The sequence below is a fragment of the Thunnus albacares genome, chromosome 12 (genome assembly GCF_914725855.1).
Source record: "Thunnus albacares chromosome 12, fThuAlb1.1, whole genome shotgun sequence".
NCBI classification, from domain to species: Eukaryota; Metazoa; Chordata; class Actinopteri; order Scombriformes; family Scombridae; genus Thunnus; species Thunnus albacares.
Genome location: NC_058117.1, coordinates 12,060,962 through 12,087,049, shown reverse-complemented (window position 1 = coordinate 12,087,049; position 26,088 = coordinate 12,060,962). Strand labels below are relative to the sequence as shown.

General features: G+C 39.9%; 1 protein-coding gene across 3 annotated transcripts in view; it reads left to right on the top strand.

Moving 5' to 3' along the window:
- dnah9l (dynein, axonemal, heavy polypeptide 9 like) overlaps nt 1–26,088 on the top strand; it is a 38,171-nt gene that overhangs the window by 258 nt on the left and 11,825 nt on the right. The window contains exons 1-61 of one of the 3 annotated variants that reach the window (XM_044367073.1): nt 591–724; nt 1,153–1,348; nt 1,641–1,740; nt 2,063–2,274; nt 2,503–2,613; nt 2,872–3,039; nt 3,583–3,699; nt 4,019–4,156; nt 4,419–4,543; nt 4,944–5,139; nt 6,780–6,884; nt 7,049–7,240; nt 7,633–7,830; nt 7,953–8,288; nt 8,414–8,491; nt 8,574–8,629; nt 8,869–8,989; nt 9,104–9,273; nt 9,592–9,814; nt 9,915–10,031; nt 10,240–10,326; nt 10,475–10,633; nt 10,946–11,029; nt 11,132–11,290; nt 11,562–11,684; nt 12,284–12,406; nt 12,660–12,884; nt 12,969–13,187; nt 13,774–13,941; nt 14,192–14,317; nt 14,401–14,508; nt 14,610–14,741; nt 14,839–14,999; nt 15,436–15,592; nt 15,726–15,871; nt 15,996–16,112; nt 16,204–16,342; nt 16,872–16,964; nt 17,150–17,344; nt 17,669–17,746; nt 18,147–18,279; nt 18,647–18,774; nt 19,027–19,175; nt 19,267–19,417; nt 19,736–19,867; nt 20,000–20,173; nt 20,298–20,502; nt 21,022–21,187; nt 21,341–21,443; nt 21,807–21,944; nt 22,142–22,243; nt 22,556–22,717; nt 22,966–23,049; nt 23,476–23,585; nt 23,750–23,912; nt 24,067–24,190; nt 24,765–24,907; nt 25,067–25,228; nt 25,475–25,534; nt 25,627–25,800; nt 25,914–26,060. In XM_044367073.1, the coding sequence (XP_044223008.1) occupies nt 708–724; nt 1,153–1,348; nt 1,641–1,740; nt 2,063–2,274; nt 2,503–2,613; nt 2,872–3,039; nt 3,583–3,699; nt 4,019–4,156; nt 4,419–4,543; nt 4,944–5,139; nt 6,780–6,884; nt 7,049–7,240; nt 7,633–7,830; nt 7,953–8,288; nt 8,414–8,491; nt 8,574–8,629; nt 8,869–8,989; nt 9,104–9,273; nt 9,592–9,814; nt 9,915–10,031; nt 10,240–10,326; nt 10,475–10,633; nt 10,946–11,029; nt 11,132–11,290; nt 11,562–11,684; nt 12,284–12,406; nt 12,660–12,884; nt 12,969–13,187; nt 13,774–13,941; nt 14,192–14,317; nt 14,401–14,508; nt 14,610–14,741; nt 14,839–14,999; nt 15,436–15,592; nt 15,726–15,871; nt 15,996–16,112; nt 16,204–16,342; nt 16,872–16,964; nt 17,150–17,344; nt 17,669–17,746; nt 18,147–18,279; nt 18,647–18,774; nt 19,027–19,175; nt 19,267–19,417; nt 19,736–19,867; nt 20,000–20,173; nt 20,298–20,502; nt 21,022–21,187; nt 21,341–21,443; nt 21,807–21,944; nt 22,142–22,243; nt 22,556–22,717; nt 22,966–23,049; nt 23,476–23,585; nt 23,750–23,912; nt 24,067–24,190; nt 24,765–24,907; nt 25,067–25,228; nt 25,475–25,534; nt 25,627–25,800; nt 25,914–26,060 (8,685 nt within the window). In that variant the 5' untranslated portion in view covers nt 591–707. Of the gene's footprint in view, nt 1–590; nt 725–1,152; nt 1,349–1,640; nt 1,741–2,062; nt 2,275–2,379; nt 2,614–2,871; nt 3,040–3,582; nt 3,700–4,018; nt 4,157–4,418; nt 4,544–4,943; nt 5,140–6,779; nt 6,885–7,048; nt 7,241–7,632; nt 7,831–7,952; nt 8,289–8,413; nt 8,492–8,573; nt 8,630–8,868; nt 8,990–9,103; nt 9,274–9,591; nt 9,815–9,914; nt 10,032–10,239; nt 10,327–10,474; nt 10,634–10,945; nt 11,030–11,131; nt 11,291–11,561; nt 11,685–12,283; nt 12,407–12,659; nt 12,885–12,968; nt 13,188–13,773; nt 13,942–14,191; nt 14,318–14,400; nt 14,509–14,609; nt 14,742–14,838; nt 15,000–15,435; nt 15,593–15,725; nt 15,872–15,995; nt 16,113–16,203; nt 16,343–16,871; nt 16,965–17,149; nt 17,345–17,668; nt 17,747–18,146; nt 18,280–18,646; nt 18,775–19,026; nt 19,176–19,266; nt 19,418–19,735; nt 19,868–19,999; nt 20,174–20,297; nt 20,503–21,021; nt 21,188–21,340; nt 21,444–21,806; nt 21,945–22,141; nt 22,244–22,555; nt 22,718–22,965; nt 23,050–23,475; nt 23,586–23,749; nt 23,913–24,066; nt 24,191–24,764; nt 24,908–25,066; nt 25,229–25,474; nt 25,535–25,626; nt 25,801–25,913; nt 26,061–26,088 lie in introns of those variants that run through there. The other 2 variants (XM_044367071.1, XM_044367074.1) reach the window with 2 other exon arrangements.

Here is a 26,088-nt window from a genome sequence, read left to right as displayed (position 1 = left end):
GTTCGTTTCGTTCGTTTTGTAAAGTAGAGAGAAATAAAATATTTGTATGACCTTACATTTTACTTTTTGTGATGACAGACCCTCAACTTGTCTTCTTTTTATTTCCTAGCTAGTTAAACTAACGTTAGTTACTAGCTAGCTTGCTAGTAGTTAGCTAACCGCTCTTGAAAAAGTTTTAGAAACTTACCACTTGTTGTTAAGACATTTGCAGATTCATTATATCCTCTTTTATTCAATTGGAACCAATATTATTTTGGAATATTATTCTGTGGGCTGCACTATAAAATATTTTAACATGTTTCATATGTTGCAACGGTGGCTGTATGAATATATGATTGTAACCGTCGTGTACAGATGTAATTTTCTAACCGGAAGTGACATAGCGTTACCTGCCCGCTTGTATGACACAACGTCAACAAAATTAATGATAAATAAAAAATAAAAACATCACTAAATTTGAAAGTTTTAGTATAATGTTCATTTATCTATATTAAGCTTAATTTACGTCTTCATGTTTAGCTAATAACATTTCAAGCGATGTACAAAACAAGGAAAGATTCTGAAAAAAGGTAAAGGTCAAAGGTCACTCCGCGTGTCATCTTCGTTTACCGCAATAACAACCAGTGCAATTCAATCGAGCTAAACTTCTTTATTTCGCAATAGACTGATACATTTTCATTCCCGGTTAGCTGTAGGAGTCTTTTGGAATGTTTTCAAAACAGCTGTAAGTATTGTCAGTCGACCTGCAGGGTATAACAAATTTTTAGCTTTAAACAGATGCCTAACGCTAATTGTGATCAAAGCAAAAACCTCACATTTATACATTTCTCATAAGCTTGTGAAGATGCACAAACTGAGCTGTTACCACTGAATATTGCATAATGTACAGCGCAAGACGTAATATTCTGTATAGACTTAAGCCATTTTTCAGATATAATGTGTAAATTAAGCAGCACGTAGAAGGCATAAACAAGTAGTTACAGAAATAAGCTCAGGTCTACAATTAACAGATGTATAAATTGGCTGGGATAAGATTTACAACTAACTAACTAACTTTGGTCCTCTTTGTAGTTTGTCTACTGCACTTTCATCTTACATAGCCCATATTGTCATGTTTACCCCTACTGATTTTTTCCGCTCTGTCTCCTTCAGCCCCACTGGTTGGCCACTGGACCGTGGCTTGTTATACTCAATAGAAACTCTGATAGTTCAGTGGTCTGGACAGATATGGCATGTCCTGAAGAAAGACTCTGGTATGGTGCTGCTCTGTGGAGACCACCCAGGCCCCAACATGGAGCTCCATTTCTGGACCACTCAGAGAGAAAATCTTCTGGGCATCCAGTCACAAGTATGAGATTGTTCTGTGGAAGTTGGCAGGGTGCAATCAATTCAAAATGTAAACTAAAACTGCAATTCTCAAAGTAATAGAAGTGGGTTTTTTTTTTAATTCTTTAACTGGATATGAGACTCTTTTTATTCCTAAAGACCAGTTTTTGAGTTCACAGCTCAAAAGGGCTGACTTATGAAATACCCACAGACCCCAAATATGTTGCACAACATTTTATACGTTACATTAATTGAGTATTTATCCTGTTTCAGCCCAGGTCATATACATCCAATCACACTGTTCTTGTTTTCAGATCCAGAGCCCCAAAGTGGAGCAGATCATAGAGATCCTGAGGAGAGTCAAGAGCAGTTACTATTCCTCCTTCAAGGACATCTGCCTCAAAGTCAATGAGGGTAGATCAGCACAAGCGTCACTCATCATCACTCGTCATTGGCCTAATAAATGTGGCTCCTGTAACTGGAGTTTGCAGTCATTAGTACGAGGGTCTCCCCAAGCATAGTTCCTTTGTATTTATGTTTTTGCAATTAAATTTTCAGAAGCTGTTTCTTGTCCTTGAAATCCAAAAATGTTTGTATTCTGCATGATAACATTTCCATTGCCGCTTGAAATTGTCGATCTAAGAACACAACTATCAGACCACTGTGTGATTGCAATTCTGTAACTCCCCACTAGGATCATGTTTTTCATTAGTACTTCTATATGTGATTATCATAGCGGTGTTGGAAGCAGAGGATATAGACCTGTATCTACGCCCTCTGAGGAGGCTGATCAGCAGCTTAGAAGAGAGAAGTTTCCCTCAGGTAGACACTCTGCTGCCTCCTCTTTTCCACACACTCTGTCTCATCTGGAGCCGTTCCCTGTACTACTGCACTCCGCAGCGCATGGTGGTCCTTCTGCAGGAGTTCTGCAACCTCATCATTGAAAAGGTACAGTGATGCATCTCTGTACGTGTGGAAGAGAGGGAAACCAAACGAGAAAAATTAAGGAACTTAAACAACCAATCTTCCAAATGATTGTGTGTCTGTATCCAGGCCTTTGCCTACCTTATTCCTGAGGAACTGTTCAAGATGGAGCTTGAAGAGGGGATGGAGAGGGTCCAAATAACCATCTCAGTTTTGCGCACCTTCAAGCAATTGTTTCACTCTCACCGCCAGCGGATTCCCAAGTACTACCGACACACCCAGACCATCAAGCTATGGGACTTCCCTGCTACTCTTGTGTTCCAGCGTTCAGAACGCATCATGGAAAGGCTGTTTATGATCGAGGTGAATGGGTTGACGTGGATAGCTCTGTGTGTATTGCTAGTGCAGGAAGATTAGAAATCTGACACATGTGGCTGTAACTCTTGAAAAGGAATTGCCAGCCAAATGGCTGTATGGTTATTATAAATGCATAGTTTTGATTTATAGTTGTGAATAGCAGAACTGCCTCCTCATACAAACTGTTGTTTTTTAACTATTTGTGTAATGCCTCAATCCTATCACACCAACTCATGATTGTTTTTTTTCCCCTCTCATCTATAGGAACTATTTTCAACAGCGTTGGACTTTCTGAAGCTGGAGAAGGTTGAACTTGGTGGATCCAGAGGGAAGATCCTCAGCGAGATGGTCTTCAGCATGAGCGAGGAGTTTCATGACCGCTGGCGGGCCCTTAGAGAGAGCAAATATGACCCCCTGGACTATACTAATGATGTGAGACCTGCTAAAGTGAGATTGTTGCAGTTGTCTTTGATATCACACTGCTATTTAATTGATAAACCCCAAAGAGCTGTCATTCACAGGAATTTATATGTGGCATCGACAAGCACAGCCAAATAATAAAAAATAACAATTAGATCTTATTTTTCTGCCCAGCAGTAGAGTAATTGTAAAGTGGCAAAGAACAGTAGTTGCTAAGCAACACACAAGAATCAGTGACAGCAGTCATTACTAGTCACTGCATCAATATTTAATCTACTAGATATTTTACAGCTATTTTACAACAGCTTCCAGTATGACTCAGCCAATCAAAACTGGAGCCCTGTCAGAAATTGATCTGTGGTATAATATACTTTTCGCAAATGTGTGTTATTCCAGCCAATACCGATCAACTGAGCTAAGGAGAACTTGAAATACTGCACTGAAATTTTAATGGAATACAAAATTGCTAATAATAAAAATGCATTCAAAGCTTTTTAATCATTCCAGCGACTGAAAATATCCATCCTTTCATATGTAATGTCATCTTGTGTGCAGGACTTTGTGCGTCACCATAGACGTTTCATGGAGCAGAACAGAGACTTTGACCAGAGGCTGGGAACTGTCCTCAATCTGGCTTTTCAGCACTCAAAAAACCTGAAGTCTACCTTTAAGGTATGTCTGTTACAGCTTGACCCCTTAATAGTCCAATCACTGTATTAATTAATATAAATCCAGGCCATCAAGGGACAAAGTGTTGATCACTTGCACTTTTGTGTAACAGGATGAAATGTCTGAAACTTTTATCATGTTAGCATACTATTTTAGCATTACGTTAGCATCTAATCCGCAGAGCATCCAGGAATTAGGTAAATATTGGGAATTTTTAACTTGTTGGTGACTCTAAAGAATCACCTAACCACTACATCATACTACCTTAATGTCTACAATATATGTGCACAGTCATTAAATTGCATTATTGTTTCCCATCCAGTTGTTAAAGATTTTTGGCACCCTGCTCGACAGACCCAGGATCCATCAACTATTCTCTCCTAACTACAGCGTGTTGTTGGTCATGTTCAATCATGAAATAGACCACTGTCAGTTTTTGCTTGATCAACACAGAGTTGAGGTGAGAGAGGGGTAATGGGAATAAATAATCTCAATCTTGACACACTCAAAATACAGTCCCATGACCAGACTGCAGCCACTTACTACACAAAATTAGATAGGGAAGTCTCTGATAGTTTATTATGGCTTAAACGTTATTATAACACATACACACACACATACACACAGCTTAACTTATGTTACAAAACATCTTTGACAGGAATATTGACTTTGAGTACTTGATATTACTGAGTCATCAGCCAAATTAAGCCTTTGTGTTTCAGTTGCGTTCTGGCTGTGCAGTCCTGTCGAAAAATATGCCTTCAGTGGCTGGGAACCTCAAATGGTCACAGGAGCTTCGGAATCGCATCCTCACCAACAGGAGCAACCTCTGCCAACTGGCCCATATGTATGGACCAACCCTATTCATCACACACACATCCACAACTGTCCAATATAACAACTGACACCTAGCACATCTGTTATTGTGTATACTGCATTGATAGAAAGACAGTTAAGGCTCATCATCAGAAGACTATTCAAATGAAAGTGTAAACGGTAAACAGTTTATTTAGATTGCTGTCACCTTACATATTTATGTTTATTCATTCGGCACTATCACACTTCTTTCCAAAATATGTGCAAAAGAGATACAAATGTCTTTATTCTGGAAGGAAATTCGACACATTTTCACTTTTGAAATATAGTGTATTTATCAAATACAAATATTCAAGAAGCAGATTCAATTTTGTCCTAAATCTTCATTCTTCTCACATTCTTCCTTCCTTCCCTCCTTCTCTCCCCTCCAGGCCTCTGGGGTGTGCTGAGGCGGATGACGTCCTGCAGAAATGTGAGCGTGTTCTGGAGGTTTTGGACCAGCATGATGAGGAGCTGTTTACAGAGTGGACTGAGGGGCTGGAGGAAATCTGTCAAACACACCTCCAGGAGCCACTGCTGACACTCGACACTGACACAGGCCTATTTGAGGTCAACTTCAGTCCTGCTGTAAGCACAAAGAAGATACAATCACCAAGAGACATATTAAACAAAAGCAGGGAATTCACTGATGTCATATATGTGCAGTAGTTTGCACGAATGTTGAGTTTGTAAATAGTCCATAAATCGAAAGTTAAATCCTTTAAATATGCAGTACTGTGCAAAAAGTTTTGGCACTAAAAGTAAAGTGAGGATGCTTTCAAAAATAATGCCATGAGTAATTTTATCAATCTATCAATTAACTTCAAACAAAGCTCATTAAACAGAAGAAACCTAAATTAAATCAGTATTCGGTGTGACCACGGCACAACAAAAGCACCAATTCTCCTCAGTACACCTGCACACAGTTTTGTAAGGTACTTGGCAGGTAGATGTTTCAAACATCTTGGAGAAGTTGCCACAGTTCTCCTGTGAATTTAAGTTGTCTCAGTTGCTTCTGTCTCTGCATGTAATCCCAGACTGGCTGTATGTTTGGGGTCATTGTCATGCTGCAAAATAAATTTAGGACTGATCAGATACCTCCAAGATGGTACTGCATTATGGATAAGAATCTCAACATCTAGCTACATCAGTTCCTAAAACTTTTGCACAGTACTGTACATATTTATCACCGGCCACTTCATTAGGTACACCTGTGCAATCTAATGCAATCCAGTTTATAGCTCTGCTATAAAGTCTACATTTACGAAGCTTATACATTTTTAATTTTTGTTGACATTGTCAGAAAGGTGATAATTCTACTTTATGTTTATTATTGAGGTTGTAGTGGGTGGTGATGGTGTACTGGAGTGCATTATATTGAATGGTGTTTCTTATATTTTGTCCACTCCATTAACACACATGAGGGGGGGGGGGGGATTATTAGGAACACCATTCAATATAATGCACTCCAGTACACCACCACCATCCACTATGACTTCAATAATAAACATAAAGTAGAATTATCACCTTTCTGACAATGTCAACAAAAACTGTGAATGTATAAGCTTTGTATAAGTAGAATTTATGGCAGAGCTGTTGTATTGTATTGCATTAGATTGCACAGGTGTTCCTAACGAAGTGGCCAGTGAGTGTCCATGTTCTGCTGCGATTTATCACATTAATATAATAGGATAATGATTTGTACTAAATTCATAAAACTTTTGCTTTTGCGTTTGCTTCATTTTCTTTTCTCAACAAGCAGTAGCTGGTGTGTCTCCCTCTGGCAATGAGAAATCACAGTATTTGTCTCGAATTACCAGAAGTAGCCCACAGGGGCTGAACAGACAAACAACAAAGGAACACAGTTTCATCAACATAAAATCAAAGGCACGCTCTAAAAATGAGTAAAAATCAATGTCAAAATCAGGTGCTATAATATAAGTGTAAACAACTTTTACCACCAATTTGTGAACAAATTAAGTTTTTATGGTGTACTTTGCACATTTCTTATGATGTATTGTATATGCATACTTCATTCCAATGTACATAATGACAATGACTCTTATATCCATTACTCAACAATTCATGTCTAAATTAGATCTCCACTTTGAGATGCTGGTCCCATCTATTTAGATTTTTTTGCGAAGGTAAAAGGAAACAAAACGATAAACTGCAACTTTGGATTCATCAAATAGTTTACTAGATTTTCTTCTCCTCTCTCTCCCCAGTTGACATCAGTACTAAGAGAGGTGAAGTATCTGGGCATGTTGAAGAACCAAAACATTCCTAAAGCTGCTCTCCATCTTTACTCTAAACGAGAGAAACTCTACATGGTGGGTAAAAGGCTTCTAGTGTTGTAGTGGACTCAAGTGTCAGACAGCTGATTGTATATTTATGAGTTGTGGGTATTTTTTTAACTGTAAATGGATTGTTGACCTTTGAAATATTCCCAAAAAGCATTCAGTTTACAGCATTAACTTTGCATTGTATCCTGTAGTACACACAGACACTGACCTTGGTGACCCAGTGGTACAACCAGCTTAACAGTACTATCCTGGCTGTAGAGCTGGGATTGGTGAAAAATGAGATGAATGGGACAAGACAGCAGCTAGATCCGGCCCTTCGAGAGCTGACATGGGCTCAGGACGAACTCTGGGACTACATCCAGAGCACACGAGACCTTGTCAAGGTATTTCTGACATGTTTACTTTTATAAAAATCTTTTGACCATATTGTCTACACAAATGAAGAGCAAGGTAACATTAGTAAGTTAGGTATCTTTTCTTTTTTTTTTTTTGCAGTACTTGTGTCGGCGAAATTTTACAGCTTGTTAACACTTTTCTGTATATTTTTCACAAGTTCTGGGGGTTTATTTTAGACTTTGTTCAATAACAACCTCAAAAGATTCTGTGAAACTGCCTACTCACAAACCATTAAACTGCCATCCTCCTTATGTTGTCCATGCCAGTTTTCCTCTGTTGGGGAAAACACACTGAAACATAAAACAATTTGCAGCTGTTGACCTAAAGGAATGTACAGTAATTATCTGTCATAATCACACCTCTCCTTTGCCATCACCAGAGCATTTCGTGTCGTGTCCAGAAGAGCAAAGCTAATGTGGAGGCCATCCAGGCCCTCATGGCGAAATTTAGCCACCGGGCCTTTGTTACCAGAAAGAGCCGTTCTACGCTTCTCATCTTCTCTGACATTGAAGAGAGTGTTGCCAAACAGCATGCTCTCATCACCGGTACTGGGGAACAGATACACAAACTTCTGCAGGTATATTCACACAATCATTCCTGATGCTAGAGAGAGGGACCTGTACACTACACTGTACTGTAGATGTTAACATCTGCAGAACAGATTTTTTTCATTTCTCACATCCCATTTCCATGTTCCAGGAGAACCAGTCTCTGCTCGGTGTGTCAGACCTGGACAGCAGTGAGTGGCAGGCTTACACAGACTATGTGGACCGGATGATCCTGGCAGGCTTCTCCAGCGCAGTACGCTGCTCACTGCAGTATCTCATGGACAACACAGATGCAACCCAGCGCATTACACCACTGTTTGAGGTCCAACTGGTACTCAACGCCAATGAGATGACGTTTGACCCCCCGCTGGATTTCAGCCACACTGGCAACTTCTTTGATATCGTGGATAAGATAGTGGCCAACATCACCAACATGGCATCCTTCATTCCCAGAGTGGCAAAGCATACACAGCTGGATAACTATCAGGTAATGTACAAATAGGCTTATACATAGTGTGCATACATAGTGTACACACACAGTGAGATATGTCTGCCCTTCTGACACACACCTCTTCAACACTTTGTATGCTCTCTTCTTTTCTCATCTTGTAGTGTGACATAAATGAAATGGAGGATTTGTCAGAGATGTGCCACATAATCCGCTCACGGGCACGTACAGCTATCGCTAAGGCGAGTATCTGTCTTCTGTCCGCACATGGAGGCTCATTTATGATGTTTTACAGGCTTACAGTTAGACTGTGTGGTTTTTCAGGTCAGAGAATATCAAGGATCATTTGCCAGCTACCGCTACCTTTGGACTGATGACAGGTCAGAAGTCTGTGGCTTCCTGTCATTTTCTTCTATTTTCCACAACTATTACTGAAATAAACACATAATGTACATGTGTGTTTCTTGCACATAATTTAATTCCCATCACTCAAAAAATGATAAAGAGACTTTGGAAAGAAAAGTTAATGAGGGAATTTGCTAAAGAAGAGAATTTGCATTTCTTGAGAAAAACCCTACCAAAACAAAGCAGGTCTTTTTTTTTTCTTCATCATTCATAGGTCTGAATTTATGAGGCAGTTCCTGATATATGGCCATGTTTTAAGCACAGAGGAAGCCGAGCTCTATGCTGATTATGAACTGAAAAAGAACCCACCCACCCTGGACAACTTCAAAGAACAGGTGTGTCTCACATTTGTGATTCTTCCAGCCTTTAACTTTAATTTATGTAAGATATATATTTATGGAGCTGGTCAGTCTTTCCTCTTTGATCAACCATTTCATTCTCCATTCCAGATCAACCTATTCGAGTCTCTGTATGTACGTGTGAGTAAGATGGAGGACAAGAGGGTGTTTTGTGGCTGGCTGCAACTAGATATCAGACCCTTCAAGCACACACTGATGAATGTCATCAAGAGGTGGAGCTGGATGTTCAAGGAGCACCTGCTCAACCACGTAAACCAGAGGTTAGACACAGACAAGAGCAAACACTCATATATGTTTAACACTCTAAAAGGATAAGCAAAAACAGATGAGAATTACCCAAACATTTAACATTTAGTAAGTCAAATATAAAATAGAGAGCAGCAAATTATATTTATTATTTAAAAAATTTGTAAATCAACTGCCTAAGGTTGAAGTTCAACTAAGGGGACGTAGAGGTGTTATCATTGTACTAGAGTTTCTGTTTATTTGATATCCTCATTAAAAAAAAAAACTTTTTCCTGTGCCACCCCTCTCCACTCTGAACCTTAACATCATCCTCCTCCCTCTCCATGCCATAGCGTGAGGGAATTATCCTCTTTTGTCCAGGACACAGCTCATGGTCTTTCTAAGAAGGTGTCGGATGGCGACTACGCAGGCCTTGTGGACATCATGGGACACCTCATGGCTATAAGAGACAGACAGATCAGCAATGAGCAGCACTTTAAACCTCTCAAATCTACTTCTGAGCTCCTCAAGACATATGGACAACAACTCCCAGAGAGCGTCTACACACAGCTAGAAGTGGGTACCAGTGCACAAATGCACACATTTTCATAAGTGCTGGCGCATATGTACATTTATCACTACACTACATTCTTCACTTTATTACCACAAAACACAGGAGCTGCCGGAGAAGTGGAAGAGTCTGAGGAAAATTGCATTCACAGTCAAACATGAAGTGGCGCCGCTGCAATCAAATGAAGTTTCAGTTATTCGCAGGAAATGTGTCCGGTTTGAGGTGAGGCTGTGTGTGAGCGGGGTAATATGTCAGTGTGGCAACCCCTAACAAAGAGCTCAATATCTGACATATAAACCTTCTCACTTTCTGTTCTGCATTATACATGACTGACACCACTACCCCCAGTGCGCATAGTTGTTGATGGAGAGGTGGAGGCAGATATGCATAGGAACTGTAGTGTCTATAATGTGCAGTTTCTTCATTGTAGGTCAAGCAGCATGAGTTCAGAGAAGAGTTTCGCACTGAAGCCATCTTTAAGATCAATGTGGAGGAGCCATATAAACTAATTGATAAGGTGAACAGTGAGAAATGTACATGACTACCTATTCAAAATTAAAGAGTTTAAAAGTAAATGCTGGCAAAGTAGTACTTTACAGTATATGATTAAATAGATTAAAAAAAAAAGTTTAAACTACAGGATTTCAAATTGTCTTTGTCTCTAGTCTAATCGAGCAGTTGCAGTGATGGAGGCAGAAATGAAGAAGCTGCAGGACACAGCTGATCTGTTTGAGGTCAGCTTTCCAGACTACAAGCAGCTGCGCCAGTGTCGCTCTGACATTATACTGGTCAAAGCAGTCTGGGACATGGTCATCTTTGTCAAGGTACAGATTAATCAGCACAATGCACACATGTTGGCATTTTGGTTCCGTAGCTATATTTGAGTTCCATAGATTAACCATTGACACAGGCAGCAGGTTTTGCATTGTGAGACTCAGCCTTTGACAACAAGTTTCCACACCGCAGGTATCCACAAACTATGAATTCCACACCATACCTTTAGATATTGGTTGTTTTTGGTGTTTTTGGTAGTTGACAGTGCTCTGACTTCCATGTAGACTGCTTTTGAAAGAGATTTTTCATGTGTGGATTTCAGTAGAGAATCACAGATTAAACATTTCCATCCTCTCTGCCAGACCAGTATAGAGGATTGGACCAAGACTCCATGGAAAGAGATCAACGTTGAGCAGATGGACATGGAACTCAGGCGATTCGCTAAAGTACAACAAGATTTCATAGATAAACACTATAATCTTTCGTTTGTGGAACGGTTGAGAAAACTTTTTTTCTCATAATTAATGACTCTCTGTTGTACAATGAAGGAGATGAAGGTGCTAGATAAGGAGGTGCGGGTGTGGGACGTGTACGTGGGTTTGGAGTCGACTGTGAAGAACTTGCTGACTTCCCTGAGAGCTGTCAACGAGCTGCAGAACTCTGCTGTCAGGGAGAGACACTGGCAACAGCTTATGAACACCACGAAGGTATCTCTTCTGCTGCTTCACAATGTCACGTTCCACCTGATTCAATAATATTTCATCAATGACCATGTTCTGTACTGTATGCAGTACCTATCTGCAATTCCCTTGACCAGATTTCTGTTCTAATTCAGTCTAGTCTTCATATACCTTCATTCAGCTATCCTGCCAACTCCTGTTCAGGCCTGTAATGACCAGCACAGTTCAGTGAACCCAATTGTCCTGATCTGAAATTTGATCATACTCATGGTTGTCATGTATTCCTTTTGGCCCCCAGGTAAGGTTTGTGATGGGGGAGGGCACCACCCTGGGGGACCTGTTGGAATTACAGCTTCACCGTGTGGAGGATGAGGTCAAAAACATAGTGGACAAGGCTGTGAAAGAAATGGCCATAGAGAAGGTAGGCATTGAAATCATGTGACAGAAAGGCCAAAATAATATGTTCTGTCAACTTTCTAGTTGGCAGTAAATATATAGTAACATATAAATGCAGTAGTTGTATGTATATTTTTATTTTGACCTGATAATGGGACTAGAAAAAATCGTATTAAAATTCATCCTGGGTAGGCATAAATGTGTGAACCAAATTTGAGACATTTCACTCAAAACCACAAACATCAACCTCATGGTGACACTAGAGGATAAGTCGGCAAATCAGCAAAGTCATTAGGATTCATTCTCTGGGCACCACTGATACCAAATTTCATGACAATTCATCTCATAGTTGTTGAGATACTTCAGTAAAAGCCAAAAAAGTCAACCTGCTGTTAGAGGAAAAGTCAGGGGATTACCAAAATCAATAATCTTGAAGCAGACTAAAATGGACATGTAAAGTGTAATCAAAATAATAGTGCAGAAAAAATACAGATAACAAGCTTAGTAACATCCCTGGTAAATTTTAATCTTATCTAACCACTCGTTTTGTGTACATTTTTCTAACTGTTTTTCTTTCTTGTTTACTTTGAAAATCATGATGTCACATTTCCTATATTTGCGTAGGTTTTGGCAGAGATAACCCAGACATGGAGTGTTATGTCATTGTCATATGAGACTCATACCAGCACTGGAATCCCTCTGCTTAAAGCAGATGAGAATCTGATAGAAACACTGGAGGACAACCAGGTGAGCCTGTGTTAACTGTGCTGATTCCGCAGCATGTGATATGTTGTTTTTTTCAGTAGTTGAAGAAATAAACTATGCCCTAATGTCTCATTCCATAGTTGTTGTATAAAACACCAGGCTGAGGGTTACATTAAATATTTCCGTTTCTACGGTTGCTTTCTGCCTCTGTGTAGTTTGCTGCTTTTGTTGCTGGATAGGAAAAAGAGGCTTTTTATAGACAAACATGTAAAGCTCCTGTTTCCTTTCTCTTCAGGTGCAGCTGCAGAACATCCTGATGAGTAAGTACGTGGAGTATTTCCAGGCAGAAGTGAGTGGATGGCAGAGGAAGCTGATGGTGGCTGACCTGGTCATCTCCTCCTGGATGTCTGTCCAAAGAACTTGGGCCCACCTTAACAGCATCTTCACCAACAGCCACGACATCCGCTGCCAGTTGGCCAATGATGCTGAGCGCTTCCAGGGAATACACACTGACTTTCAGGTAACACATAGAGCACTGGCCCACACACACCCATGGCACATTGTATCTTTTTCCCCTTTTCTTATTCCCTCTTCCCTCGTCCAGAGCTTGATGACTGAGGTGGTGCAGAACAGTAATGTGGTAGAGGTGACCAACCAGCCTGGCTTCCTTGAGAACCTGGAAGCTTTGCAGCAGAGGCTGTCTGTGTGTGAGAAGGCCCTAGCCGAGTACCTGGAGACCAAGAGGCTCATATTCCCCAGATTTTACTTTGTCTCTGCCTCTGACCTGCTGGAGATTGTCTCTAAGGGAACACAACCCAAACAGGTGACACTTACAATTTCTCTATGTTTTCCAAAAGAGAGATCATATAAAATGATCAGCAGCACATTGTAGTTATCAGTAGAGTACAATATATTCTGCAAACTGAGTTTTTGTGTTATGGAATGGAGGTCTGTTGTTGTTTTCTTTTTTCTTCAACTCTAGTCAAGAGATTGTGGTCTGTTAACAACATAACCTTTAAAATAGAAATGCAACTAGGGCTGGGAGATATCAAATTTCAAAATCAAATTTCACAATATTTTGGACCAAATACCTCGATATCGATATTGTGACAGTATTGAAGGGATGACTATTGGTGCTTTTTCATAAATAATCATCATTATTGTGGATATATTGACTGAGTGGGTAAAGGCAAAGAATAGAACAGCTTGAACAGTCTGGTAAGTTCAGAAAATAACATCACTTTACTGTGCAGCCTTTAAAACCAGGAAAAGACAATACTTATGTCATATCATGATATTACGATATTCAAAATCTAAGACGAAATCTAGTCTCACATCACAATATTGATATATTACCCAGCCCTAAATGCAGCCATAGTCCACATTGTATGTGTATGTGTGTTTTTCAGGTGACCAGGCACTTGCTTAAGCTGTTTGACAACATAGCAGATCTTCGCTTCAAGGACTCAGACAGAGATGGAGAAGGGGAGGAAGATGGGGAGGCAGTTGCTATAGGGATGTACAGCCGAGAGGGAGAATATGTTCCATTCTCCGAGCCGTGTGTCTGTGAAGGACAGGTATTGAAAAGCAATATTTCATGTGTGCAAATACAAGTATAGTTAAACTCACTTATTGCTGTATTCACTGATCCATTTATTATGGTACAGGTACAATAAATTACTTCTACTGTTCTATCTATGATTTGTAAAGTATGTATATAAATTCATTTGCCCCGTGTAATAATGTTCGTACTTTTCCCTAATGTTATACAGCATGGATTTCTTTTTTGGTCTTATTTTATTCTGCTCATTATGTGTCTTTCCTCAGGCTGAGTGTTGGTTGAGTGCCTTGGAGAGCACCATGCGCTGTACCGTTCAGAAGGAGATCCAGGAGGCCGTAGCTGCCTATGAGGACAAACCACGAGACCAGTGGCTCTTTGACTACCCTGCACAGGTCTGGTAATATCTAATCTATAGAATTACCACTAATACTTTATGTACACATACATTCTACAGCATCTGTTTTCCTTCCTGTAGGTTGGGTTGACGGGTAGTCAGGTGTGGTGGGCCACAGATGTTGGCATTGCCTTTGAGAGGGTGGAGGAGGGATTTGAGACTGCCCTCAAAGACTACAACAGAAAACAGGTAGTGCCAACACACAAGAGTAAGATAATGTTACAGTATGACGATGGGTGAACATACTTGTTGGCTTATTCAGTGATGCTTGCTGAATATTGGTTTTCTAGATCACACAACTGAACTCACTGATCCACATGTTGCTTGGGGATTTAACCCCTGGAGACAGACAGAAGATCATGACTGTCTGCACAATTGATGTCCACGCTCGAGATGTAGTCGCCAACCTCATATCTCAAAAGGTAATGCTTAAAAAAGACACATAGGTTGTAAACGGTCGCTGAACATGATCCATTATACGAGCAAAATGACCTTCTTGTTTGTTTGTGTGTCTCTTAGGTTACAACAGGACAAGCGTTTGCATGGCTCTCCCAGTTACGTCATCGCTGGGATGATGAAACCAGAGACTGTTATGTTAATATCTGTGACGCTCAGTTCCAGTTCAGCTATGAATACTTGGGGAACACTAACAGGCTGGTCATCACCCCACTCACTGACAGGTACACAAACATAGTATTATATTACTGTACTGTACTGTACTGTACACCAACACACATGCACCAAGATAGTACACATTCTTAAAGATGAGTTCTTTTCTAAGATTGCTGGTGACTCCAGTCTGAGCACAGTGAAGACAGATCTCAGTAATGAACTCCCTTAATCAGCAGCTGCAGTCATCAACACCTGCTGTAACTGCTCCAGTTAAGTTGTGTAGAGGTTAAAAGTTGGTACAGTAGCTTCCACAGCAAGTTTGGGCTAGATTCGGGCTAGTCTGCCAAGCACTGATGTACTGTATCAGACACACATATTACACTTGCTTTAATAGGATATTATTCATCATTCATATCAAATGCACTGGTCCATCCTGGTGAATCCAAATAATTATTATGATGTTGGTTACCCATGTTTTTTATATCGCAACCCTCCTTCTGTCAGGTGTTACATAACCCTGACCCAGTCCCTCCATCTGACTATGAGTGGTGCCCCGTCAGGCCCAGCTGGTACCGGTAAGACAGAGACTACAAAGGACCTGGGACGCTCCCTGGGCATCATGGTATACGTGTTCAACTGCTCAGAACAGATGGACTACAAGGTAGCACAGACTGTACAGATATTTTCTCCATTGTCTCCATTTACATCATATTTACACTATTATTGTCATTATTGTTTTCATTCGCCATCCTTTCTGCTTTTCAACCTTCACTCTGTCTCTCACACTCCTCCAGTCTATAGGTAACATTTATAAGGGTCTGGCTCAAACAGGAGTGTGGGGCTGCTTTGATGAGTTCAACAGGATCTCAGTGGAGGTGCTGTCTGTGGTAGCTGTGCAGGTCAAGACTATACAGGATGCTGTACGCAACAAAAAACAGAGGTAGATGTTGAAATAATGACATGCATTATAAACTATTCCTATAATTATTCATCCTGCTGTCTGCTAATCTACATGTCTCTACACATCAATTTAGCAATTTGTAATTAGTAATATTTGTACGTAGGTTCCATTTCCTGGGAGAGGAGATTGAGCTGAAGCCAACCGTAGGAATCTTCATCACGCTGAACCCAGGTTATGCTGGCAGGGCTGAGCTCCCAGAAAACCTCAAGGCTCTATTCAGGTCTGATATAAACAGTGAGAAAGAAAAGTTTTTAAGTGCAAGACTTAACTAATGTCAAAGGCGACTAATAGCCAGTTTGTGAACTGTACAGGCCCTGTGCCATGGTGATCCCAGACTTTGAACTGATCTGTGAGATCATGCTGGTGGCAGAAGGCTTCATAGATGCTCGTCTACTGGCACGAAAGTTCATCAGCCTCTACACTCTATGTAAAGAGCTGCTGTCCAAACAGGTACATAAAATCAGTTTCTGTTTGTCAAAGACATAGAATAGACTGTAACTATCCTTTGTTATCCTTTTTCAGGATGAGCACATACTATTTAGAAATAAGGGTGAATGTTTTTTAATCTGTCACTTCATTGGTTTTGAACATCTTGCCAAAGGACTGCAGCTGAGAATGCATACAAAAATATTGATGAATGTGTGTTGTCTTTATAAAGGAAATTTACATCTACAGTATGCAACATCTACATATACAGCAATTAAATCAACTTTTTCATATTCTGCTATAATTGAGTATTTTGTGTATAGCATGGTGAATAGATATGAACAAAAATAGCGGGTGCTCTCATCATTCTTCTTCATACAGTATAATTGCTCTTTGCGCTGATCTTCATGATTGCACAATTAATCTAGGGCTCCTAGAATCATATTAAGTGTCCTCTATTGAAATACATGAAAAAAACACTTGAATGTAAAATGTTGTATATTAGCGTCCTTGTGTCATGGCTTAACATAAATTCATTCATTTTTTCTGTCAGGATCATTATGATTGGGGTTTAAGGGCCATCAAATCAGTTCTGGTTGTGGCTGGATCGCTAAAGAGAGAGGACCGCAGCAGACCTGAGGAACAGGTACATGTCAGTCTGTTGTCATTGATGGATGCTGTTATTCACACTGAAAAAAAAATGTAATGTGAAAATAGTTAAGGTGGCTTTATGTGTAACAAGGCTGCAGTAGAATTATTTTTCCTTTTAAGGTTTCACATTTATAATTGCATATATGTGTTAAGACGACCAAACTGTAATTTTTTACTCAGGTGCTGATGCGGGCACTGAGGGACTTTAACCTGCCTAAAATAGTGACCAGTGATGTGCCCATATTCCTCGGGCTTATCAGTGACCTGTTTCCTCAGTTGGATGTGCCCAGGAAGAGAGACCCTGAGCTGGAAAACGCTGTCCGTCAGTCGGTCAGTGAGCTGCGCCTACAGCCTGAGGAAAACTTCATACTTAAGGTGCCTAAGTTTAACATCATGTTGAGCTGAAAGCCTTTCTGTGGAAAAATAAAATGTTCTGTTTCAGTGGCATAGTCACAATGATTTTTGAGGACTGCAGGCCACTGTATAGATATAAAGTGCACATCACAATCATGCTACAGCAGGGAATTAATGTTATGAGCTAGTTAGTTTTGACGCAGGAGAATATACAGAACATAAAATCATTTGGAAGACAAATAAAAACCTTCATATAAATCTGTGTTTTTTGTGAGAAATATATATATATATATATATATATATATATATATGACTTCATGGAAATCCATGTTTTTTTGTCTACAGGTGACTCAGCTGGAGGAGCTGCTGGCTGTCAGACACTCTGTGTTTGTTGTAGGTGGACCAGGAACTGGAAAGAGCCAGGTTGAGTAGAATATAACTATGCTATCAATAAAATCATATTCAAGAAAGTGTTTTCCCGTTTATTTTGAAAGCCACATAATATAAGGATCAGCGTATATACACTCCCATCATACCTAAAACACAAACATATTTCTGTTGTAACTGTAATGTATGTCTCTTTGTGCTTCTCAACCTGTTTAAAGTTTTTTGATTCTAGATTAATTATTTATTAAAACATAAAGGATGTGCCAAACAAATCCCGTGTCTCAACAGTCCTGGGCTGAGAGTTAACTGCTGCTGGGAAGTCAAAGTCACCCACAGCTAAAGTCAAGAAAGAATTTCACAGTTCTCATATCTATGGACTATCTTCAGTAATAATAATTTGTTTTTGTGTCATACATTTCTAATATTTCTTCATCAGATCTTGAAGACCCTCCATAGAACCTATGCCAACATGAAGATGAAGACAGCATGGAACGATATCAACCCTAAAGCTGTGACCACAGATGAGTTGTTTGGATATCTGCACCCTGCTACCAGAGAGTGGAAGGATGGTGAGGGATTTGAGAGGATTTTGATTTAATGAGCAACAAATGATGATCAAGGGAGCCAGTGTTGTCTCCAGATTTTGGGTCGCAGTGAAGGCGGGAGTTATTTTGGTGCCAGGACCATGATTTATTCCCATTCTTTCCTCTTCTCAGAATTAATTAGAATCTGTTAACATACATTTTGTTGATCACAGTTAGCCCTTGTTTGAATAGTTTTTATATGGAATAGTGTTATATGCATGTGCTTCAGAACAACATTAACCCCCACATGACAAAATTATGTTATTTGACATTTTTGCTCTAATGATGATGCCAATCTAAAAAAAAGCAATTTCAATATACCACATAGGGTGCTTTATCTTTTACTCTTTAGGTCTGTTCTCCTCTACCATGAGAGAGCTGACCTCAGTGAGCCATGATGGACCCAAATGGATTGTTCTGGATGGGGATATTGACCCTATGTGGATCGAGTCCCTCAACACCGTTATGGATGACAACAAGGTCAGATGAAGCCAATATGGAATGATATGATAATGTGCTATGTTTCCATTTTGCCCGTTCTGTTATAACATTATTTGTTCTTCTTCTTTCTCTAACACTCAGTTGTTCATCTAAGGGTTTAAATAAGGCCAACTGACCCAAACACCAAGCGAAAATTTGACTATTCAGCCACCTTGTGTTTTACAGCTTCAGTCTATATTTAAACCATTACTTAAGTGCAGGAAAACCTGAATATCCCTTTTATTTGTCAAGGTGCTGACTCTTGCCAGTAATGAGAGGATCAGTTTGTCCTCTTCCATGCGTCTACTCTTTGAGATCTCTCATCTGAGGGCTGCTACTCCGGCCACTGTGTCCAGAGCGGGAATACTGTATGTGAACCCACAGGACCTTGGCTGGAGCTCGTAAGACACAAACACACACAAAGTTTTTCATTTGTATTTCACATTTCTCTGTGTTGCTTGGTCAGCAGCTCTTTCTGTACTGCATTCTCAGTTATGTGACAAGCTGGATAGACACTCGACAGGCTCAATCAGAGCGAGCCAACCTCACCATTCTGTTTGATAAGTACGTTCCCTACTGTCTGGAGCAAGTTCGCTGCAACCTGAAAACCATCACACCCATACCAGAAAACAGCATGGTGCAGGTGAGGACATGCACACGGTGCTAATTTAGTAAATCAACTCTAGGCCAAGAAGTCTTCATTTAAATTCACATCAATTAAACATTAAACATATATTTGACATATACACTATTATATTAATGATTATTTATAGATTAGTTATAAATCATCTGTCAGCAGTATATATCAGGTATAGCAGGTATAAATCTGTCATTTCAGTGTTGTTTTTTGTGTTATTAGCATTTGTGTTCTGTTCTTGTATGTCATCAATGTGTATGGAGCAATGTGTTTCTGTGTGGTGTCTAATCAGAGATTGCATTTTTATATGTTTTTTCCAATCAGACACTGTGTTCCTTGTTGGACTGCTTGCTGACGGAGGACAACACTCCCCCTGACTCTCCCCGAGAACTTTACGAGATCTACTTTGTCTTCGCCTGCGTCTGGGCCTTTGGAGGGGCTCTCTTCCAGGATCATGTGTGTGGTGACACACAGTTTGCTAGAAGAGCTAACTTCTTTCCATTGCTAGTATTTAACATAGCAGATAATCAGATAATTCATATTGTTATATCTTATTATGATATTATGTTTTCCCAACATCCACTTTAGTTGAATGACCACCGTGCCGAATTCAGCCGCTGGTGGTCTAAAGAGATGAGAGCGGTGAAGTTCCCTTCCCAGGGCACCGTCTTTGATTATTTCATAGACTCTGAGACCAAGAAGTTTACTCCCTGGAGCGAGAAGATGGTGCCATTCGAGCTGGAACCTGATGTCCCATTGCAGGTGTTTACTAATTATGCGTTTGATTGTGTACAAGGAACACAATTACAAGACATGGTGTTCACACACATTTTTGACCTCATTTTGGACAAGATCTGTCAGTCAGGTCATGTGATGTCTCTTTCAGACAGTGTTGGTCCACACCCCAGAAACCATCTGTCTGACCTACTTCATGGACCTGCTGCTCCAGAGAGGCAAACCTATCATGTTAGTGGGCAATGCAGGAGTGGGAAAGACCATCCTGGTGTCTGATAAAGTCGCCAAGCTGAAGGAGGACTACATGGTGGCTAAAGTGCCCTTCAACTACTACACCACCTCAGCAATGCTGCAGCGTAAGATTAGCAGATGAGCACAAATATTTTTGGGAGGTCTGAGCTTACAAATAATTAAATAAAGATATTATTTATTACTATCTACACAGTCTCATGGCACAGCAGGATATAGAAGTGCCAACTAAGTTAACAAGTATTTTAAAATGTACTTTAAAAATTAAAATACCACATGTAATACGTGTTTAATTAATTTAATGTGATACGTGTTTAATTAATAATCTCAATTACAGGGCTTCCTTTATCACTATTAAATATTTTGTTTGTTAAATAAGAGACATGTTCTGTAGAAAAGTGCTGTTAAATGTCATGTGTGTGACAGAAAGGAATTATTGTAGTAGTTTGACTTTAATTCTAATATTTGAAATGTCCAAGGTACCATGGTGATTGTGCCATGACCTCCTGGTTGTGACCTCCTGAGGAAGGTCATGGTATTTTGTTTAAGTACGGCACTGTGGCTCTTTTTTCAAATGTTTCCCTTGTCATTTTCATGAACTGTCTTGTGCAATATGTGGACCTCAGGCGTCCTGGAGAAACCCCTGGAGAAGAAAGCCGGTCGCAAATTTGCTCCTCCTACTGCCAAGAGACTTATCTACTTTATAGATGACCTCAACATGCCTGAGGTGGATGTGTATGGGACCGTCCAGCCACACACACTGATACGTCAGCACCTCGACTATAACCACTGGTAAGACAAACAATTATGGACACACACTAATTCAAAGCCCTCCCATTTATAAAATGTACATTTGCATCCACATTCAGTATGTGAATACTGGTTACAGATTGCTGAATTGATGACTTACTGTATGTTGAACCAAAATGAACTGAATCTTTGTAGGTATGACAGACAACGATTGGTATTAAAGGAGATACATAACTGCCAGTATATCACCTGTATGAACCCAACAGCTGGAAGCTTCTCAATAAACCCAAGACTACAGGTACAGACCACACATATATACATACTGTATATGCAAAGATACCCATTATCAACATTGCTATTTCTATTACAACCACTATCATCATAATCCAAACTTGATTAGCATGTAAAACAATGTTAGAAAGTAATTGATCATGATGCAGATTAAATCAATAGTAAATACAAGAAGCAATTTAAGCACAAACATAATGAAGTAGAAAACAAAACTTGAATTTCCTTAAAAAAATAATAACCAATGAATACATGAAATCAGCTAATTTAAAAGTCAAATTTAAGAGGCAGTTTTATAAGTAATGTTGGTTTTGAGTCGAAGTTCTGAATCCTGATGGTAAAAAATTCTCACAAATCTCTGTTTCCACTCCAGAGGCATTTCTCAGTGTTTGCAGTACATTTCCCAAGTGCTGACGCATTAGCCACCATCTTCTCCAGCATCCTGTCAGCTCACTTCCTTCAGGGAGGATTCAGTTACGGCGTCTCTCGCTCAGTTGGAACTCTCATACAGGTACATCTACAGCATTATTGCAACATTTGTCTCAATTAAAACCCAATTTCACTCTCTGCTTCAATCCATGCAAAGAGTGAAGAGTAAATTTATCAACCACTTTATCTATGACAACGCCCATCTGTTTGTCTGTTCCAATATATATATATCTCTAACCATTTCTACCTCGATCCATCTTTTTGGTTCTGCTCATTCAGGCAGCAATCTGTCTGCACCAGAAAATCAGCCAGAACTTCCTCCCTACAGCAATACGCTTCCACTATATCTTCAACCTGCGAGACCTCTCCAATATCTTCCAGGTAACACACATAGTCATTCAGAAAAAAACCCTGAATATTAAGACAATTGAAGGCCGTCTCCTTAGACATGTACTTGTTTGATTTTTACTTCTCTGATTGAGATTTACAGTATAACAGCAGTACACCTATATTTGTAGTTTTCAGTGGAAGTTATTACTTAATAGTATCAACCTCAGTTGTCAAACTATTTAAATCCAATCCTGCTGGAGAGAAACCTGTTTTGTGGGGATGATGAGGTCACAAATAAACTGGTACTTTAATGTAAAGTGTCAGTAACTGTACAGTATCAACTCCATGTATGTTGGTGCGTAGGGCATCCTGTTTGCCCTGCCAGAGTCTATCCGTTATCCCATGGACCTTGTTCACCTGTGGCTCCATGAGAGCTCCAGGGTCTACTCTGACAAACTGATGGAGGAGAAAGATGTGGAACTATTCAACAAAATCCTGCTTGACACTGGCAAGAGATATTTTGAGGTAAGAAACAAGGACCATAACGTCTAAAACATCTAAAGTTCATATCAACCTACAGATGTCCTCATTAAAGTCAGAACAGCAACACCTTTTAAACTAAGAATGCGAAAAACATCAATGACCTTTCTAAGGAATCTATGGAGCTTTATATAAAATATAATGCTCCATATCTAACCAGTGAAGGTCAGTTTAATTGTGGCATTGAGGTATTTTTCTGCTTTTTCCATATTTCTGTTTCTTCCACATTTCAGGGAATAGATGAATCCATCTTCATTCACCAGCCACTGGTGTATTGTCACTTTGCTCAGGGAGTGGGAGAGCCTCGCTATCACCAGGTACACGTTTATACACACACACGTGCCATTCACAGCTATTCAGGTCTGGACTCCATGTTGATCCTTTCAAGCATCCATTTATTCTTTATTAACCGTGGTATTAAAAATTGTTGAGTTTAATTGTTTTTGACTTTAATCAATTTAGTATGTGGATTATCTGGAGCTCTCATTGTGAAAGACCTTATGGCACAAATTCTGCTGTCATGTCTGATCTGTCAGGGAATAAATTAGGATAAATGCACTGTCATTAGCAAACTAATTACCATTCTTTTCTAGACGGGGGTTTGAATTCAAAGTTAATTGACTGAACTCTTGATAAGAACTTAATTTCATTAGAGTATCTGGGAGTTATCACATAGTGACTTGGACACTGCTGCCCTCGAACAATGGAGCCAAGTTCATTTGTTTATTTGCCTGTCTTGTCAGGCTTCGGACTGGGAGAAACTCCAGAAGACATTGGCTGATGCTCTGGAGCATTATAATGAGCTGCACGCTGTCATGGACCTGGTACTGTTTGAAGAAGCTATCCAGCATGTGTAAGACACACACACACACACACACACACACACACACATGCAAACTACAGTCAAAACACATGCCATCTGCTTATATGCACAAGGGAGGATTTACACAGATGAGTGCATATGTAAACCACAGACTGCAGTATATACACACTATTATTTGTGATGTTTGTTTTCAGATGTCGTATCAGCCGCATCCTGGAAGCACCCTATGGTAACGCGCTGCTGGTGGGTGTCGGGGGCAGTGGGAAGCAGAGTCTGTGTCGGCTGGCTGCCTTCCTCAGCATGCTGGAAGTTTTCCAGATCACGCTGCGTAAAGGCTATGGCATCAATGACCTTAAGGTAACACAAAGGCACAATATGTACTAAATGTTATTTATTAAAACCTATAATATTGTTCTTTTCTCTTCTTTCCAACCTCCATTTAAAATCTCTCCCTGTTTTAATGTTTTTTAAAAATATTTTTCTATTCTTTTCTTCATCCCCTCATCTCCAGAGTGACATAGCAGCATTGTATATAAAGGTGGGAGTGAAGAACATTGGCACAGTGTTCCTTCATACGGATGCCCAGATTCCAGATGAACGGTTCCTGGTGCTCATCAACGATATGCTGGCTTCAGGTTTGGTTCCACTGTTTGACCGAGGATGATTGTCTTTGATTGGTTCTCTTTTGAAGAGCAAAGTGCTTCTGCTTTAGTGTGTGCAAAGGTACCATTGACAGATCTAGAGGATGAGCTTACTTTCTTCTTGGGAATATCAAAGACCTGAATTTACAGTGTCAAAAACCTTCAAAGCATGAATTCATAAAGTCTACAGAGAGGACATTTCATCACCCAAATTTAATTCCTCAGGAGAGTTTTTGAAATGAAGAAAAGAGAGGACACACCGCACAAAGGTTGGATAAATGTAAGATTGACTGGATAAACCACAGACCAAGCTAAGATCTAAGAGTTACATTTTTCATTAATGAGATGGTGCATGAATGATTTTGATTCAGTCCAGGTTACACTGGCTGGTAGAAGCACTTTATAGGATGGCAAGAAAATACACTAGAATGTGTTTTGTCTGACCATAGCTAGCATACAGTAAACTAATGAGCAACAGATCTCCACTGAACACTGCTGAATTCTTCATTCACATTATATTATTAAGAACAAATAAACACTCTAACCGAGCATTGTTTGTGTTATTTAGGGGATATTCCTGACCTGTTTAGCGACGAAGAAGTTGATATGATTGTGACATCAATCCGTATGGAGCTGAGAGGTTTAGGACTCATAGATACCAGAGACAACTGCTGGAGCTTTTTCATTGAGAGAATACGAAGACAGCTCAAGGTCTGAAACATTATTTATTTTTGTAATCAAAGTATTATATGACACCTGCTTCATTTAAACACATTGAACTACTCATTAATTCTAAAATATTGTCTTTCTTTACCGCTCTTCATCAGTCTCTCTCCATGTCCTGCCACCACCTTCCCTCTCTCTCTTTAGGTGGTCTTGTGTTTCTCCCCAGTCGGATTCACGTTGCGGACACGTGCACGGAAGTTTCCAGCTTTGGTGAATTGTACAGCCATAGACTGGTTCCACCCCTGGCCTCAGCTCGCCTTGCAGTCTGTCAGCTCTACTTTCATTGAGAAGATACCTGGACTGGAGGTGACAACAAATTCACTTCCTTTTATAGACATTGTCTAAGAATAGAAAATGGTTTCTTACACTCAGTAGATACAAAACACTGCAGGTGGTATGCCAGTCATATCCATAAATATGAAGCAAAGTAAATATTTGTATGGCAGTAGTGAAATATTTTTAAAGGTGTGTGTTATTTGGTCTGTTAAGAGAATATGCTGCTTATCAATGTAATAATTGTCTTAATTTCCTGTGTCAATTCATTCTCTGCAGCCAAATGTGAGGTCATCTATCGGTGAGTTCATCTCCTACGCCCATACCAGTGTCAATGAGGTAAGAGTTATTGCAAAACACCATATGTGATAACCACTCCTGACACCCTCTCTAACATAATTTCTTCGGTCTTCTTTAATTACTCCTCACAGGTGAGTGTCAAGTACCAGCAGAATGAAAAGCACTTCAACTACACCACCCCAAAGAGTTTCCTGGAGTTTATGAAGCTGTACGGAAACCTGCTGGGGAAAAAACGCACAGAACTGACCCAGAAGATGGAGAGGTTAGAGAACGGCCTACAGAAACTACAAACCACTGCCTCACAGGTCTGATAACTTTCACTTTACTGCCTGAATGCATACCAGAAGTTTGTAATCTATTTTATCAGTTTTCCTTTCCACTATACTCTCTCAGTCTTTGTTGTCCTCTTTTTCTTCAGGTGGAGGATCTGAAAGCTAAGCTAGCAGTGCAAGAAGTGGAGCTGTGGCAGAGGAACACAGACATAGAGGCTCTCATAGCTAAAATAGGACAACAGACGGACAAGCTCAACCAAGAAAGGGCTGTGGCCGATGCTGAGGAACAAAGGGTAGGAGTGTGTGTGATGCTAGGGTTTC